The sequence below is a fragment of the Entelurus aequoreus genome, linkage group LG23 (genome assembly GCF_033978785.1).
Source record: "Entelurus aequoreus isolate RoL-2023_Sb linkage group LG23, RoL_Eaeq_v1.1, whole genome shotgun sequence".
Taxonomy (NCBI): Eukaryota; Metazoa; Chordata; class Actinopteri; order Syngnathiformes; family Syngnathidae; genus Entelurus; species Entelurus aequoreus.
The window spans coordinates 44,540,025-44,559,731 of NC_084753.1; the positions used below are offsets into that span (position 1 = coordinate 44,540,025).

The following is a 19,707-nucleotide window of genomic DNA, read 5'->3' on the forward strand; positions in this document are numbered from 1 at the left end:
TGAAAAACCTTTTATCTGTTCAATCTGTGGTAAAGTTTTTGTACAAAGTCACAATTTAAAAGTACACATGAGAATACACACTGGTGAAAAGCCTTTTTCTTGTTCAATCTGTGGTAAAGGTTTTGCACAAAAGTCTGGTTTGAAAATACACAGAACAACACACACAGGAGAAAAATCTTTTATTTGTTCAATCTGTAGTAAAGGTTTTGTTCTAAGTAACTATTTGAAAGCGCACATGAGAACACACACTGGTGAAAAACCTTTTTCCTGTTCAATCTGTGGTAAAGGTTTTGTAGAAAGTTGCAGATTGAAACTACACATGAGAATACACACTGGTGAAAAACCTTTTATCTGTCCGATGTGCAGTAAAGGTTTTGTAGAAAGTTTCAAATTGAAAGCACACATGACAACACACACTGGTGAAAAACCTTTTTCTTGTTCAATCTGTGGTAAAGGTTTTGCTCTAAGTAAATATTTGAAAGTGCACATGAGAACACACACTGGTGAAAAACCTTTCTCCTGTTCAATCTGTGGTAAAGGTTTTGTTGAAATTCACAACTTGAACGTACACATGAAAACACACACTGGTGAAAAACCTTTTATCTGTTCAATCTGCAGTAAAGGTTTTGTAGAAAGTTGGAAATTGAAAGAACACATGACAACACACACTGGTGAAAAACCTTTTTCTTGTTCAATCTGTGGTAAAGGTTTTGCTCTAAGTAAATATTTGAAAGTGCACATGAAAACACACACTGGTGAAAAACCTTTTCTCTGTTCAATCTGCAGTAAAGGTTTTGTAGAAAGTTGGAAATTGAAAGAACACATGAGAACACACACTGGTGAAAAACCTTTTTCTTGTTCAATCTGTGGTAAAGGTTTTGCTCTAAGTAAATATTTGAAAGTGCACATGAGAACACACACTGGTGAAAAACCTTTCTCCTGTTAAATCTGTGGTAAAGGTTTTGTAGAAAGTCACAACTTGAAAGAACACATGAGAACACACACTGGTGAAAAACCTTTCATATGTTCAATCTGCAACAGAAGCTTTTGTGAAGACACCCAGGAGAGAAAGTGTTGAGTTGCAGTGTGTGTGGTGAAAGATTCTCTTCTAAGTACCAGTGTAAGAAACACAAGTGTGCTGGTGAGAACAGCAGCAGCAAATGAAACTGCAGGATTTGAAATAAACTGTCAAGACTTTAATTTTGACTTTCTAACAACATCATGTGTGACATTGTTGTTTGTGTAACAATCTTTTTAATATGCTTCTACATTTATATATTTTATGTTGGTGCTTTTTTCAGTCAAGTACATGCATTAATATGCAACATTGTGTACTTTTATTAAACATTGAACAGAACAATTTGACTGAAAAGGTGAGAGTAAACAGTACAAGACATATTTTACATACAATAAAAAAATGTATGTGTATATAAATTCATCATACAATTTTAGACTTATTCACAATAGTGTTTTCTATATGTGTTTGAAATATTGAAGTGTGACATATTTGTATTTCTAATTGTTAATGATCCCATAGATTAGCACCTTTATATGATATACATATGTACTGGTTCACATCTGAAACATCATCTGGACCACTTCAGGAAGCATATTATTATTTACTTTATATATCATTTGAACAGTTGTCTTTTGTACCATTTTAAAATGTGTGACTTTATGAATTAAATGTTGGGTCTCTATAATCCAATTTATTAATTATCTTTATTACTCTCTTTTGTAACATGATGATTGTGTTGTGATTGTTTTATATGTATGTCCCCAGACCTTTATGCAATATAAAAGTGAGAGAAAATGACTGAATTGTTTGTGGAAGGATTTTTTTGTTTTTGCAAACATACATTTGTGGATAAAACAAACATTTCCATTATTGTGTTTTAAACATTTTTTATGTTTTTTTTCTTTTTCTTGTTTAACATCCCCAAAACAATATCAATTTCAGAAAACAAGTTTGGAGTGTCAGGCAAAAGCCGATATTGTACATCATCCCACAGAGATTTACCTTGCATGCATTCATAAAATAAACTGTTTATTTTATTTCCCTATCACAGAAAGAACAAGTGTTGTCTTCAATTGCAGAACAACATCCTAAAATTATTTTAAGTGGTTAATTCTGTTTAGTTTTTTTATGAACTATTTTGCCTTTGGAAGAATGGAAACTTTCAAGTTATTTGTATTTTTTGTTTGTTTGTTTTGTTCCAGAGAAAATACGGCAAATAAGAAATAGTAAGTAGTTGTCTAATTTCAAAGTTTCAAATCTGTAATATTGTGTCCATCCACCAAAAGCCTAGAAAGTTTAGAAAAGAGTTCTGAAAAAGATTATATGCTTTATTTAGAATATTTTGAACAAAAGCCTTTATATTTCATTTGAATATTTTTGTCTATTTGCAGGTCGTACTTAATGAAATCTTAAAATATTATAATACTTTTATCACTCAATAAGTGCATCAGCGACCAAATGCCCTTTTTAAACCATTAGGGTTGCCAACACCCAGACTTTGAAATAAGGGACATCTCGCGGGCGGTTGGAATATTTTTGGTGTCATTTGTAAAATTTCGGTATCCCCTATTTCAGTCCGGGCCTGAAAAAATGCTTTAAAAATGCCAAAATGCTTAGAAAAATGAACTTTACACCTCCACTAGACCACTGTTGCACTTACTGTAAATCCTATTCATACCATAATCACAAGAAAAATGTATTCTTCAACCAAACATTTATTTTTTCAAAATGTGCAAAACAGAGGGGGGAAAAAAATTAAAAAAGCCAATTGGGATGGGTGCTGGATCAAAAAAGGAACACTTACAAGAACAAGAAAGAAAGAAAGGTCCGCACACACCGCCACAGCAGTGTGAAAAAGAGCACTTGCTCGAAACGTCATACTTAAATAAAATAAATCCTGATCAATGTAAAATGTGCAAAACTGAACATTTGCAGTTTCTTCAAAAACATTTGCCATTAAACAGCTGGCACACAAGGACCAAACAGGAAGGTTGATAATATGGATGTTAACAATGTCCATGTGAATGTCCATGTAAGATGGAGGTCAATGCCTGTAAATGTCCTTCATGGAGTGTTAGGGCCAGGGGACGTCCTGGTGACACTTCTGGGGCCGTATTTATCAAGCGTCTTAGAGTGCCATTTTACACTTCAGCCCTGAGAATTTGCGAAATTTAGTCCTACTCTCAAACTTAAGAATAAAAGCTATTTATCAACTTTCTTAAGTCTAAGAATCACTCCTACTCTCCACGATATTTAAGAGACCTTCAGAGGTGTCTTAAGTGGTTAGGAGTTGCCAGCGGGGGATGGCACTGAGGCGAGAGAGACGTGCGCGAACGTTCAGGGAGCGGAAGGATGTCCTGGCTTTGTTTGATGACGAGCAGCTGATCAAACGGTATCGTTTAGACCACATATGTCAGAGTCAAGGCCCGCGGGCCATATCCGGCCCGCGAGAAGGTTTTTTACGGCCCTTGGGATGATCTTGATTTATTATTAGAACCGGCCCGCAGACCGCAGATCTTTTTTTTTTTTTTTTTTTTTTTTTTTTTTTTTTTAGACCGCAGATCTTTTACACGCACCAAGCGGATGCCGGTCCAAGGTTCCGAAAGGGGGCGAGCGGCCCGCCGGGACGCGCCTGCCGGCCGAAGGGCTGCAGCCCGGCCGTCAGTCGCGGAGCCCGCCGTGCCACGCGCGCCAAGGGGGCGGGCCGAAACCCGGCCCCGAGGCCCTGAGACTTCTGCTTTGTTTCCCCAAACCGCGCGTCACCGCCGGGCCCGCACCACCGTCGGGCTGCAGCCCGAGCGTCGGTGGCGGAACCCGTCATGTGCCGCGCGCGCCAAGCGGAGCGGGGGGTCAAGCGGGCCGAAACCCGCAGGCCACCCCCTCACCACGAGGCCCTGAGACTTCTGCGTTTGACCCCTACGCGCGGCCCGTCGGGACGCGCCCGCCGTCAAGCCACGAGGGCCAGCCGTCGGGTCGCGGAGCCCGCGTGCCACGCGCGCCAAGGGGCGGGCCGAAACCAGCGGGGGGTTTCGGGCACCCAACTCGCCTCCCTCCCACGGAGGGAGGAGGGGGGTTTAATGTGAACATTACTGTGCAATCACATATTTAGAGTTTTTACTCAATTCAAGTTTAAAAGTTAATGTTTAATATTTGTTTTCACTGCATGTTACTTCTCCTTAAACAAAGTGTTGTTTTTGATTTATAGATTTTTGCACTTTATTTTATTGTATTTCAATTTAATTATATTTTAAAAATATTTCAGTTGAGTGGATGATAGAAAATTGCTATTATTGTTTTTTTCTTTGAAGTAAATTTAGCCCACTTTTGCTAAAATAGAAAATATAGGCTACTGATGGTGCCTTGAATACCGGTTTCTTTCATTTAATGTTCATGTTATGGGGATTTTTATATAAAGGAAATTTGTCTTTTGTGTCTGTTGAAAATTAAAGATTACTGACAGAGCCATAAGAAAATATTGCTTTATTTATCTGATCATATTGGAATATATTTGTTAGGTTTTCAGTAGGTTCAATTAGGTTCACTAGACTATATGCGTCATTTAAAATTTTTTCAATGAACATTCGAACAGTCCGGCCCTCGGCTTGTAGCTAAATTTTTTATTTGGCCCTCCGTCCATTTGACTTTGACACCCCTGGTTTAGACAGACCGGGTATTATTTTTGTCACAGATTTAAAAATTTTCGATTCCTTGTTGATTTCTGCATGTGGCTGCAGTGGGCTAGTATATATAGAGCCACCCACACAAGTTTCAAATTAGTTGCCTAATTAATGAATTGGAAAGAAAATGTTATGAGAGTAGCGTATGTGTGTGTGTGGCCCTTTAATAGGTGACAGCATGTGAGGTGAGTGACGTCAGTGAGTGTGTGGGCGAGAGAAGAGAGGGAGCGGTAGCGTGAGTGCGGGCGGAGACTAGTTTGTTTTGTGTTGGATTGGCTGTGTACAAGCAATCAATAAAGCAAGATTTGCAACTAATCGCCGGACTCATCATTCACTCTAAAGTCGTCCGCTGTGGAGACCCACTGCCGGGTAAAGTGAAGGGTGTTGCCCCGAGCATGCATCCTGGAGAAGTGTCTCCCCTGCCTCTGTGTTACGGTCTGGGAGCAGGAAGCAGGAAAGGTGCAACAAAAAGGAAACATTTATTTTTGATTCATTGCCAATATTGTTTGTGTGTTTTGTATTATTTTGTAGTTTATTGTCAAAATATACACTCCCATTGTCCACTTAAATATTTATAAGATATTTCTTTATTCTTAGACAAGGGATTCCTTCCATGATTGGTCATTTCTATGGACACAGAAATGACGTCACCTAAAATTCTGTTTACGGCACATAGTAATGTCGTAATTCAGCTCTGAGTGTGACACTTAAGATTCAGTCCTACACTTCGCTGAAAGTGTGAGTAAGACGCTTGATAACTAACTTTTAAGTGCAGCTTTCAGCGAATAATTTATTTACGCTTAAGTCAACTCTTAGCAGACTTCTTAGGAGTAATTCTAAGAAGCTTGATAAATACGGCCCCTGATTGATAGAAAAGAAAAGAAGAACATTTGGAAAAACGTATTAGGAGTATGTTAGAAGCACAGCCTGTGGTGAAAAAAATAAATACAAATAATAATGATAATAATAATAAAATTATATATATATATATATATATATATATATATATATATATATATATATATATATATATATATCTATATATATATATATATATATATATATATATATATATATATATATATATATATATATATATATATATATATATATATATATATATATATAGATATCTCTCTATATATATATATATATATATATATATATATATATATATATATATAGATATAGATATCTCTATATATATATATATATATATATATATATATAGATATATATATATATAGATATATATATATATAGATATCTATATATATATATATATATATATATATATATATATATATATATATATATATATATATATATATATATATATATATATATATATATATATATATACCGGTATATATATATATATATATATATATATATATATATATATATATATATATATATATATATATATAGATATCTATATATATATATATATATATATATATATATATATATATAGATATCTATATATATATCTATATATATATATATATATATATAGATATATATATATATATCTATATATATATATATATATATATATATATATATATATATATATATATATATATATATATATATATATATATATATAGATATCTATATATATATATATATATATATACAATAAAAAGCTTAGTCACTCACCTATTTCTTTCTCCAGGGAAACTTTCTGCTGCTCTTCCTGCGACCACAAAGAGCGGTCCTAGTGCCCTCCACATGGTCCTAGTGCCCCCACGTACCCTAACCGCCATTAAACAGAAAAAAAAGAAGAACGACGAAGCCAACTTGGAAGTGGTCCATTGAAAGGTTGCTAGCGCGACCTCCTGTGCTGTAGAATGTAGTATGGACCATAGGACAGGACGAAGAAGTCCCGTTAAGAAGCTGTGGAGGCCTAAGATGCTCTACTAGTCTGCTGGAAATCCAAAGAAGACGAAGGAGTAAAAAGCAAAATGGCGTTTGACAGAGAAGGCCTAAACGTGGCCACTGGCCATTATTGTTTCTCTATTTGTATTTAGTGCATACATGTACGCATATATGTCGTGTAGTAGATGAAACATTGTTAGTCATTGTTTGTATCCGGATACATTAGTCTGAGCGCACTTTATGTGCTAGCTTAGCTTGCTAGTTAGCTTAGCTTGTTAGCTGCTAACAAAGACACGCGGACGTTATCAACACATCGCTAAGTAGAGATCAAATGTGAGTGTAAAGTGTTGTGATTGTGTGAAAATGTGCGAAAGAACGATAGCAAAGTATGAGGAGGAACTTTGTCCAACAAAAGAGGAGAAGGAGCGACAACATCAACTTATGGACGCTCAAGTTGTGTTACACAGAACAGGTTTGTTTACTTCTTACTCTCACATCTTTACTAACTTTATATTTCATTATTAACACTTTTCTTCAATAGGAAGATGTCTTGTCTTGTGGGGATGATGCAATGCTTTGATTTAGATTCTTCATGAAAACGAGACAGTTTGAGGTTGATGTTCCTCTCAGTTTGTAACAATGTGTGATTGATTGATTGAAGGACTTATGAGAAGTTTGCATAGTAAAGGGTACAGTTTCATCACGGTACACATTCACTGCTACAAGAAAGCCTGACATGGTTTCAATGGAAATATTTGTTCACTCACACAGAACACAGTACTATGTAGAAAGTAGCATTTAAAGTAAAAAAAATACTGCTAGAAAATAAAATTGTAAAAAATCTAAAGGCTTTTTCTATTCCCAGTTGCAACCTGTAATGTATTTGCAAAGCGGCTTTGAAGAAGGTAAGGGATTTACACACCTGTATGGCTATTGATAGGGAGTTCCACATTTTGGTGGTATAGTAGGCAAACAAATTAGAACATTTTTTGGAGTAAAATCTGAGTTGAATGTGATTTGTACAACTACCTCTGGTGTTATAATGGTGAATATATTTTACATTTTTAAAGTATCTAGTCAGCTGCATGGGTATTATAGTGGAATGGTGTATGTTAGTGTTTGGTATCAGATTGATACCCAAATTTGTGGTATCATTAGGGATGATGTTTGATTAGAAATTAGCGAGTTTGAGCCTATTATCGAATCCTCTTATCGAACCGATTCCTTATCGATTCTCTTAACGAGTCCAGATAGGTTGTTGTATATGGAAAAAAACACACAATATTTGGTTTAACAAAAGCTCACTTTTATTATATAAGAAAACAATTTAATCTAATAAATAGATAAAAATTGACTGTTACCCCCCTAAAAATATAAAATAAAATAAATAAATATTGACTGTTGTTACCCAAAGTATATTAAGTGGGATTTTTCAGAAAAACAAATGTATACAGTGACACAAAAACAACCTGTCTCTGTGATCACTATAGGTGTATAAATAATAATATAGTGTTAAATCAAATCAGTCCTTTGGGCACAAAACTGAAAATAATACAGCTCTCCAAAAAGTGCAATTTTGCTGCTATTTGACATAACTGTTTGTTATGATGCTTTGACATTTTTGCACTTTATTTCTTTATTGAAAGAAAATTCTATGAAGAGAAAGGTTCTTTGCAAATGTGGTTACAATGCTAAAAAATGAAAAGTTAAAGCTAAAAAAAGAAATACACTTTGAGTTAACATTATAGGGGGAAAGATGTTATGAGCTAGGGCAGGGGTCGGGAACCTTCTTGACTCAGAGAGCCATGAAAGCAAAATATTTGGAAATGTATTTCTGTGAGAGCCATATAATATATTTTAAGACTGAATTCAACTAAATGTGAGTATAATAAGCCTCTAAATTCATTCTTTTGAATAATGTTGTTATAATACTCACCATTAATGCGACTTCTAGTGCTGCACGGATTCGCTGATGGCTTTGTAGTCTGGTTGGTACTTGGTGAGGTTAAGCTTCATGCAGGCGTTGAGGCTTTCATCCGTTAAACGTGATCGTAGGTTGGACTTGATGTTTTTAAGATGTAAAAATGACTGCTCATATCTTGTCTTTGTTCGGAAGATCATCAAAAAGTTCATTGGCTACATCCAGCATGAACATTTTAGCATACTCGCCATCTGAATGGTTTTCCGTTCCTCACTATTGCTAAAGATCCAGCAAAACTAGCGGAATTATAGTCACCTTGCCGGGTCTATACGCGGAGTTGATGCTGGCTAGCTTGCACCCTGCTCAGTAGCTCTTGGCACGCTTTCTTCCTGCTGTCTCCTGCAGGGTATTTTGATGCAAAGGTAGCATGGCGTGTGTCGAAGTGCCGCTTTACATTCGACCGTTTCATCAATGCAATTTTGTCATTGCAAATTAGACACACTGCAGAACCTGCTCTCTCCACAAAGGCAAATTCTTCGGTCCATTCGTCCAGAAATGTATGATACTCCTCATCTTTTTTTCTTTTTGCCATCTTCTTCGTCGAAGGGTTCGCTTTGAGCTAATGACCGCACAGACTGATTCAAAAGGGGGCGTTTACCTCTTTACCCAGCAACGCCCAACGTAGGCTATTATCATCCAATTTAAAATAATGGAAAATTGCTTCTGCAGCCAACTGCAGCCCTGAACAAGACATGAGCAGTGGAAAATCGATGGATGGATTAAAACAAGCGATAATATTTTTTTTTATCTGAAAAGCCGAAATCCGCCAGCCAGATGCAATCATCAAAAGAGCCACGCTCGCGAGCCATAGGTTCCTGACCCCTGAGATAGTGAATATAACAACTACACTACCCAGCATGCAACGGGAGTGACGAGCATGCGCGGTAGCCCCGAAAAGTGTTGCATATCGTCATATCGTCACGGGATTCGTTTCGAGGGATTCGAATAAAGAACCAACTCTTTTTCTTTACTATAGTGGTCTCGATATCGGGTACCGGTTCTCAAAAAGGGATTTGAGTCTGAGGACTCGGTTAATTTCTTATCAAACAACCGGGTAAACCGGTTTCGAGTATCATCCCTAGGTATCATCCAAAACTAATGTAAAGTATCAAACTACAGACGAATCAGTGATTATTACATTTTAACGGAAGTGTAGATAGAACATGTTAAAGGAGAATGTAAGCAGATATTAACAGTAAATGAACAAGTAGATACATAATCAATTTTCTACCACTTGTCCTTGATAGTTTTGACAAAATAATAGAATATAAATGACACAATATGTTACTGTATATGTCAGCAGACTAAATTAGGAGCTTTTGTTTGTTTACTTACTACTAAAATACAAGTTGTCTAGTATGTTCACTATTTTATTTAAGGACAAACTTGCAATAATAAACATATGTTTAATGTACCCTAAGATTTTTTGTTAAAATAAAGCAAATAATGCCCTTTATGTGGTACGGAAAGTATCGAAATACATTTTGGTACCAAAATATCGGTATCGGGACAACACTAGTAAGAACAGAATTTGTCGGTTGATTCTTTGACTACCTTAGTAGTAATTTTTTCCACTGGAGAGATTAGTCTCTACGATGCAGCCAAGATAAGTAATCTAATTTTTGTTTTTTATAATATTGTCACCCACTTTGACTGTGAAGTTATCTACTTTTCTGAGGTTAGGAATTGACCCAAAAACCTGTGTACTTGCAAGTACCAGGCGAGTCTTAATTTGCCAGTTTGTCATTGAACGTCTTGCTAGTCTAGGTCTTGAGGATTGTAGCTTTGCTTGTTTTGTGGCTGTCAGCATTGATTCTGTTTTTTATGGGTACAGAAAATCATGGAATGATCACTTAAGCCGCATACAGTAGTTCCACTTGTGGTGATCTTAGACTGGTCAGAAGTAACAACGAGGTCTAAGAAGGTTTAAAAGGACTCACTCACCCTGGTAGTTTGCTTAATGAGCTAAGTGAGGCAATGTTGGTGGCACAGCTTAGTGAAGGTTTTAAAAATGGGTGCATCCTTTCGGGACATGTCTGTGTTCCAGTCCCCAAGAAGATGTAAACCTGTATCAACATGCTTACACAAAACTCACACAGTCACAAAATACATTTTCATACCGTAATCAAATCTAATTAAAGTTATAATTTCACTTCCTGATTCTGACTTACATGCAACAATAAGCGAAAGTAAATATTTATTTTCAATAACCAAAGTAGTCAACACTTGAATTATTAAAAGAACATAAAAGTGACTGACTTTCCTTCAGCGTGTCGTAGATGGTTTCCAATTCCTAAAGAGGAATTGTTGATGGAGATACTCCATAAAAACACTACATAGTAAAACATGTTTTTGTTAAAAGTTCCTTTTGACCCAGCCAACAAAATGACCAACAAAAAGTATTCTGCGCGATAACAAAAACATACCATGAATGTTTTTTTTTAAGTGATTTTATAATTAGATTTTTTTTTATTTCCATGATATTGAGGTCATGGTAATGACAATGTCAATATTTACACACTTTACATCAGTGAAGTTTAGAATCCCTCATTTAATACTGCCTCGTACTTATAAAAACTTTTCAAATTGACCCCCATCAAATTTCCAAGTCTGTTTTTGTACTCACTGTACCACTTTTAAATTAATTTTAGGAAAAAAGGAGGTATTTCCCGTGTTTTTATTGGTTGTTTTGCTACACACTTTTAACACAACACACAAAAGAACACAAATAATGTCATTGTATTAACAGTGTCAGTCCAAAACTATTTCTATTCTCTCTTAATCTTATTTACTTATTTACCCAACAGACGTCCAGCAGCCCCCCCACATTAAAGAGGAAGACGAGGATCCACAGCCTCCCCACATTAAAGAGGAAGAGGAGGAAGTGTGGATCACTCAGGAGGGAGAGTGTCTTCTAGGGCAGGAGGAGGATGATGTCACCAAGTTTCCACTGACTGTTGTCTCTGTGAAGACTGAAGAGCATGAAGACAAACCACCTGAGTCCTCACAGCTTCATCACAGTCCAAGTAAGCACAACATCCACATATCATTTTATTCTCAGGGCATTCAATCCATCACAACTGGACTGTTCACTTTGTCTTAGAAGACGTTTGTCCTCTCATCCAAGTAGGCTTCATCACTTCATGCTCATAGACTTCAAGTCTTAAATCTAATCATTGGAATTTAGAGGGGAACTTTAACTTTTTCTATTGTTCACAATCATTATAAAAGACATGACGATGGATATATATATTTTTGAAATCACATTCTAACTCATAAATGTAAAATAAAAGTCCACTTGCAATGGAGCCAATGGGAGGTCCTCTATAACCATCCAAAAAGCGCCAACAATACTCCATTTGCATTTCGTGGCTTGAATACCGACCAAGTATTAGTGATATTGTTATTATAAGTGCTAACGCAGACAAACTATTTATAGCTTGTGTGTCTATGTTGACATCGCTCCAAGTCCAACTCCTTCCTCACCTCAGTGCTGGTAAAAGATTATTCCAGATCATGAATCATGCCTCTCACCTGGATAGTAGAAGGATGAGGACGTACTCTGACAAGTTGGTACCCTTTGACAGCCAATTTAGACCTGGAAATGGCGAATGACACAAAAAGACGCTGGGCTTCACCCCCCTTTTCCGTGCGACAATTTTGAGTAATTCTTTATCCAAACGGGAATATAACAACATTCTATCAGTCTGCATCTTTGTGACAGCAGACCTTGTACAGTAAGTGATTTGTTATTATAGTCAGTGTTTCCCACACATTCATTTATTTGTGGCGGCCCGCCACAAAAGAATTACGTCCGCCACAAATAAAAAATAAAAAAGTTTTTATTTTTTTTATTTTTTTTTGTCCTGTCCAGCTTCTCAGGCAAATCATATAGTTGATGTAGATGCCCATATAGGCTGTTCAGATTTACTTTACAAAAGAGAAGTGTAGGATACTTCTCTTGTTGCCTTATTTGTATTTGACCACTACTGTTTTCTGTTTATCTGTTACTGACTGTGGCAGGACACCTCTGCCCCTGTTTCACTTTATGTTGCTGGTAAATAATATGGTTGTAGTAGTAGGCTAGAGTTAAATTATTTAGTATGCACTAATTAAAGGGGCAGAGCTTTAAGAGACATTTTAGCTTTTATATTTATAAGATATATTTTTTGTAAGAACCACAATTAATAAATATATTTCAGTGAATAATTTATTGTTCAAATCTGTTTATAAATATGTACATTAAGTGTTGTAATTATATTGTAAAATGGATGGATGGACATTTAAAACAAAACTGTTATTATTAATTAGTAAGTATACATTTTTTTAGCCTTTTTCGAGAAAATCATATCATTGTAGTAATTTATGCAAATTACTCGATGTCATGGTGACCACGCCCACCGCCACGCCCACCGCCACGCCCCCACCGCCACAGGTATCTTGGGAGTTTATGGGAAACACTGATAGTTGTTGGCTTTCATTAAGTCTGCAGTGTGTAATATTCAGTGATATTGTTAAAAAAAACAAAAAAACGTTGATGCGTTTTTGAAATGAATGCGCTAATGAGCAAAAATACGTAAATATTACCTTACTTTTCGGACCATAGGGCGCACCGTATTATAAGGCGTACTGCCGATGAATGGTCTATTTCAGGGGTCGGGAACCTTTTTGGCTGAGAGAGCCATGAAAGCCAAATATTAAAAAATGTATTTCCGTGAGAGCCATACAATATTTTTTAACTCTGAATTTAACTAAATGCGTGCATTTTTAAGTAAGACCAACATTTATAGAGTATAATAAGTATCCTATTCTTTTTAATAACATTGTTATTCTGAAGCTAACCAATAATAAATAAAATACTTCTTACCATAAATGCAACATCATGTACAGGTACGGTAGAAAACGGATGAATAGATTAAAATGCATGAGAATGTTTTATATTTTGAACGTTATTTTTAGCACTGTGATTACCAGCAGAATTATTCATTACTTATCGTGTTAAGCAATGTCAGCTAAGATTTATTTGAGAGCCAGATGCAGTCATCAAAAGAGCCACATCTGGCTCGAGAGCCATAGGTTCTCTACCCCTGGTCTATTTAGTTTTAGTTTTATTATTTTTCATACATATATATAAATCACACTGGATTATAAGGCACATTAAAGGAGTCATATTATTAAAAAAAATTCTAAACGTAAAACACTTCCTTGTGGTCTACATAAAATGTAATGGTGGTTCTTTGGTCAAAATGTTGCATAGATGATGTTTTACAGATCATCTTCAAGCCGCTTTCTGACTGTCGTTTCAGGATGCACCGTTTTGTGGGCGGTCTTATTTACGTGGCTCACCTTCGACAGCGTCTTCTCCCCGTCATCTTTGTTGTAGCGGTGTAGCGCACAAGGACGGGAGTGGAAGAAGTGTCAAAAGATGGAGCTAACTGTTTTAATGACATTCACACTTTACTTCAATCAATAATGGAGCAGCATCTCCTCATCCGTAGCTCACTAGTGCAACAACAACGCCCGAAATGTGTCCCGTGAAAACCGTCCGACCGGAACTCTCATAACTAAAGTCCCGTGGGTGAATAATGTAAACTCACTACACCGGTATGTTTTAGCGCTTTCATGGCGAGTTTACTGACAGATATAAGTAAGAACTTTAAACTACTTTATATTAGAAATGGCAACAGCAGAGGATAAATGTCCCATAACTAGAAGATAGAGAAAAAGAATATGCTTATCGACTATGGCATTGGCACGGACATGCGCACATTTTCAGGGCTTATGCAGATCTGAAATACAGATCAGCAGGTACCAGAAGGTAAGAAAAGTTGGTTTTGCATAATATTGTGAAACAAAACACCAGATAATATGTGTGCTAATGGGTGCCTTGTTGCGGTCCTTATACACACACCATAGTAATACTTGTATCTCTGACTACGGTAGCCATAATGTGTTGACAACCCATCAAGCGGTGCGGCTTCAAAGTCGTACTAAAACATTTTGACAGATTTTTGAGCGCCGTGTGTAATGTTCTTTATTTTCAATGGAACATTTAAAGTTTTGGTGTTGTTAACTGGCGTCATATGGCAGTCTACACGTATCTCTTACGTGTGACTACCATCTACTGGACACACTTATCATTACACCATGTACCAAATAAAATTGCTTCGAGGTCAGTAAGCACAAACAGAATTATTCCGTACACTGGGCGCACCAGGTTATAAGGCGCACTTTCGAGTTTTGACAAAATGAAAGACTTTTAAGTGCGCCATATAGTCCGAAAAATACGGTACATGAACAAAGTGAGCTTCTTGTCAGTAATTCACAATTTTTTGTTTCGGCAATCACTTCGGTTGAGGACGCATGGTGTAAAGACGTGTTAGCCTCCAGCTCCTGCTTTACTCTTCCTTTTGACATGCACCCTGCCTGTATTTCACGAGCATCTAACCGCTGGCAACTTCTTTCTACTACTACGACGCATAAACAACATGCTTCATGACCGACAATGCCTCCCAAATTTGCAAAATCACAAGAAAAGGCAGAGGCCGATGCTGCAGCCGTTAGCAAATCTGAGCTGATAGCTATACTATCGGACCAAAGATCAACCTTGGTAACTGAGCTTAAAACATCCTTTAACGAGGTGAACGAGAAGCTGGACGGACTTCAAGTGACGGTCAACAGTCAATCAATTAATCAATCAATGTTTATTTATATAGCCCTAAATCACAAGTGTCTCAAAGGGCTGCACAAGCCACAACGACATCCTTGGTACAGAGCCCACATAAGGGCAAGGAAAAACTCACCCCAGTGGGACGTCGATGTGAATGACTATGAGAAACCTTGGAGAGGACCGCATATGTGGGTAACCCCCCACCCCCTCTAGGGTAGACAGAAAGCAATGGATGTCGAGTGGGTCTGACATAATATTGTGAAAGTCCAGTCCATAGTGGATCCAACATATCAGCGAAAGTCCAGCCCATAGTGGATCCAACATAATAGTGAGAGTCCAGTCCATAGTGGGGCCAGCAGGAAACCATCCCGAGCGGAATCAGTCATAACTACAGACTGACCTCTCTGGAGGAAAATGCTGAATCCCTACATCAGCGGTTGGAGCAGGTGGAGGCTGTTTGTGACATGCTACAGGCCGACAACCAGAAGCTAAAGGCTAAGCTCACCGACCTGGAGGGAAGGAGCAGGCGGAGTAATGCCCAGCTCGTTGGCTCACCTGAAGGGATAGAATGCCCGCAACCTACTAAGTTTTTCTCCCTGTAGCTGAAGGAAGTCTTGGTGAGGAAGTATTCGCCTCTCCACCTGAGCTGGACCGCGCTCATCGCAGCCTGGCTCCCAAGCCGGGACACGGGGACAAGCCCCGACCTATCCTGCTCTCTTTTCATTGCTTCCAGAGCAAAGACCTGCTTATTCGGGAGGTTAGGAAGAGGGGTACGCAGAAATACCACGGGCACGCGTTCAGAGTGTACGAGGACTACTCCAGAGGTAGTGAATCAGCGGAGGACTTACCGGACTGTGATGGCGTCATTGTACAAGTTGGGACTCAAACCCCAAGCTCTGCATTAAACAGACGGACGGCATCCGCGTTTGGCTCGGATCAGTAGCCGAGGCAGACAACTACATCAAGGCGTATAAAGACTCTTCATAACGGTCTCATCAATAAAGTGTGTTTATGAGTCACAGTGAGTTTAAAGGCCTACTGAAACCCACAACTACCGACCACGCAGTCTGATAGTTTATATATCAATGATGAAATCTTAACATTGCAACACATGCCAATACGGCCGGGTTACATTAGTAAAGTGCAATTTTAAATTTCCCGCTAAACTTCCGGTTGAAAACGCCTTTGGATATGACGTATGCGCGTGACGTAGCCAGTAGAACAGAGGTATGGCTCCCCCATTGAGGCCAATACAAAAAGCTCTGTTTTCATTTCATAATTCCAAAGTATTCTGGACATCTGTGTTGGTGAATCTTTTGCAATTTGTTTAATGAACAATGGAGATTGCAAAGAAGAAAGTTGTAGGTGGGATCGGTGTATTAGCGGCTGGCTGTAGCAACACAACAAGGAGGACTTACTTGGATAGCAGACGCGCTAGCCGATGCTAGCCGCCAACCACATCTGTGATCGGGTGAAGTCCTTCGTCGCGCCGTCGATCGCTGGAACGCAGGTGAGCACGGGTGTTGATGAGCAGATGAGGGCTGGCTGGCGTAGGTGGAGCGCTAATGTTTTTATTATAGCTCTGTGAGGTCCCGTTGCTAAGTTAGCTTCAGCGTCGTTAGTAACGGCATTGTTAAGCTTTGCCAGGCTGAGAATTATTAACCGTGTAGTTACATGTCCATGGTTTAATAGTATTGTTGATCTTCTGTCTATCCTTCCAGTCAGGGATTTATTTATTTTGTTTCTATCTGCATTTGAGCCAGATGCTATCACGTTAGCTCAGTAGCTAAAGAGCTTCGCCGATGTATTGTTGTGGAGATAAAAGTCACTGTGAATGTCCATTTCGTGTTCTCGACTCTCATTTTCAAGATATATATAGTATCCGAGGTGGTTTAAAATACAAATCCGTGATCCACAATAGAAGAAGGAGAGAGTGTGGAATCCAATGAGCCAGCTTGTACCTAAGTTACGGTCAGAGCGAAAAAAGATATGTCTTTCACTGCATTCTAGTCCGTCACTCTAACGTTCCTCATCCACAAATCTTTCATCCTCGCTCAAATTAATGGGGTAATCGTCGCTTTCTCGGTCCGAATCGCTTTAGCTGCGTTGAAAACAATAGGAAAATATGAGGAGGTGAACAACTGACTACGTCACGCTACTTCCGGTAGGGGCAAGGATTTTTTTTATCAGAGACCAAAAGTTGCGAACTTTATCGTTGTTGTTCTCTACTAAATCCTTTCAGCAAAAATATGGCAATATCGCGAAATGATCAAGTATGACACATAGAATGGATCTGCTATCCCCGTTTAAATAAAAAAAATTAATTTCAGTAGGCCTTTAAGTTTCTGGCTGCAACCAGGAAGCTGCTTGTTGAGAATTTTCCAGAGCTCACGTGGCTTATTTGTGTTTTCCTCTATTTTGTCGTTAATGTAATTTTTTTTAAAGGATTTAGTCTGGTTGGTTGACTTATTTCTTAATTTATTGCTTTGCTTTTTGAGAGTTGAAAGGAGTGATTTGATGTTGATATTATTGGGTTGTTTATCTACTTCTGTTTTACACTTTTGGTATTCGGAGTATTTTCTGTCTGTCTTTTATGGCAGCTAATATGTCCGGATTCATCCATGGTTCCGAGCGGGCTTTGATCCTGACTGTTTTCACAGGAGCCATGTCATTTAGTATCTTTAGGAACGCCGTTTTGAAGCGATCCCAAGCAACATCGACCAGGTTGCTCGCGAGCACAGGGGACCAGTCCCACTCATCTAATTTTAAATTGAAATTATCACTGGAGTATTTTTTAAGGGATCTGGATTGGGCTGTTATGTGGCCATTGGCTTTGGGTTTAGCTATTTTGCGGGTGCAGAAGGTTAGATAGTGGTCGCTAAGACCACAGATCATGACCCCACTATTTTTTATTTTAGGCCGGTCTGAAGTGAGAATGAGATCTATGGTTGACAAGAGAAGTATCCTACACTTCTCTTTTGTAAAGTACTGAACAGCCTATATGGGCATCTACATCAACTATATGATTTGCCTGAGAAGCTGGACAGGACCAAAAAAAAAAAAAATTTTTTAAATTTTTTTTAAGACTTAAGTTTAGGCGGTGGCTCTTTGTTGTTAAGGCGGCTGCATTAACAACAAAGCGCTGCGGGAAACCCTGCATTGACTTGAAAACAAAAAAACGAGTCTGTCGCCGCGGCGCCGCCGTTCCACATCCAGTGGAAATCCCCGGTTACACTTACAAACGTTGCTTGGCGAGATAAACGAAGAAACCATACTTCGGGTTCAAGGCACAAAGCAAAAAGAAATACATTTTCAACCCACAGCACTCGCAGTGAGAGAACTCGACCACAAGATGGCGCCATAACAGAAACAACAATACAGATTTACAATGTAAACGACCTAATCTTTTCTCCAAGTTTATACATCAGTAACTGACATTAAAATCACAGGGGGCGCTGGAGCCTATCCCAGCTGCACTCAAGTGGAAGGGAATGTATGGCAATATAGATTTTAGGCCATATTGCCCACTCATAGAAAGTGGTCTTCTTTTCCTGTGAATAATGTTGTAAAGAGCAGTGTGTTTGTTTTCAGGCCAATTCATATAATAACTTGTTATTTTAAGTACATGTGAACTTACTGAATGCCTCATGTGACTGAGCAAATCTGGACATTTCTCAAGCATGTTTGTCATTTTGTGTCCTGCAGACGTCTGTGCAGAACAACTTCTGCCTGAAAAACAGGAGTGTAGCTTCAGGATGGTGAAGGAGGATCCATCAAAGAGGAAGACCAGGTGCCACAGACCCTCTGGTGTCTCCTTTTCCTCTTTGACACAGACCCTTCCCTGTAAAAAGGAAGAGGAAGACTCACTGACGCCCCACCTAAAAGAGGAAGAGGCGGAACACACCGTTAGTCAGGAGGGAGATCATATTGAAGGACTGGTGGAGTTCCCAGTGACTGGTGTCCCTGTGAAGAGTGAAGATGAGGAGGTCAAAGGTGAAAGTGAGGAGAAGAGAGAGGCGGAGCCTCCAAGCAGCAGCTCAACACAACACATGACAACAGAAGCTGATGGAGACCACTGTGGAGGATCACAAGCAGACAAGCTCTTAGCTCCACTATCAGATAGTGAGGACACAACGTCACACTCTCCTGACACTGATGATGAAGACTCTAAAGATGATAAGACATGTCACACTGACAACACTCACTTGAAATGTTCTCACTGTGACAAAACCTTTAAATACAATTGTCATCTGAAAAGACACATCAGTACACACACTGGAGAAAAACCTTTTACCTGTTCAATCTGTAGTAAAGGTTTTGTAGAAGGTCGCAATTTGAAAGTACACATGAGAATACACACTGGTGAAAAACCTTTTATCTGTTCAATCTGTGGTACAGGTTTTGTACAAAGTCACAGATTGAAAGTACACATAAGAATACACACTGGTGAAAAACCGTTTTCTTGTTCAATCTGTGG

At 38.2% G+C, this 19,707-nt stretch overlaps 2 protein-coding genes and 1 gene segment (V, D, J or C); 2 read left to right on the top strand and 1 right to left on the bottom strand.

The window, feature by feature from the left end:
- LOC133641129 (gastrula zinc finger protein XlCGF57.1-like) overlaps positions 1 to 2,055 on the top strand; it is a 3,215-nt gene extending 1,160 nt beyond the window's left edge. Inside the window, exon 1 of the mRNA XM_062035012.1 lies at positions 1 to 2,055. This exon is cut by the window's left edge and continues 1,160 nt beyond it. Coding sequence (XP_061890996.1) covers positions 1 to 946 — 946 coding nt within the window. The 3' untranslated portion in view covers positions 947 to 2,055.
- Positions 1 to 19,707, bottom strand: part of LOC133640900 (T-cell receptor beta-1 chain C region-like) — a 157,135-nt gene that overhangs the window by 67,379 nt on the left and 70,049 nt on the right.
- The window catches only part of LOC133641188 (zinc finger protein 3-like), a 24,173-nt gene continuing 10,906 nt past the window's right edge, over positions 6,441 to 19,707 (top strand). The window contains exons 1-3 of the mRNA XM_062035122.1: positions 6,441 to 7,051; positions 11,368 to 11,586; positions 18,936 to 19,703. Coding sequence (XP_061891106.1) covers positions 6,943 to 7,051; positions 11,368 to 11,586; positions 18,936 to 19,703 — 1,096 coding nt within the window. The 5' untranslated portion in view covers positions 6,441 to 6,942. The remainder of the gene's footprint in view (positions 7,052 to 11,367; positions 11,587 to 18,935; positions 19,704 to 19,707) is intronic.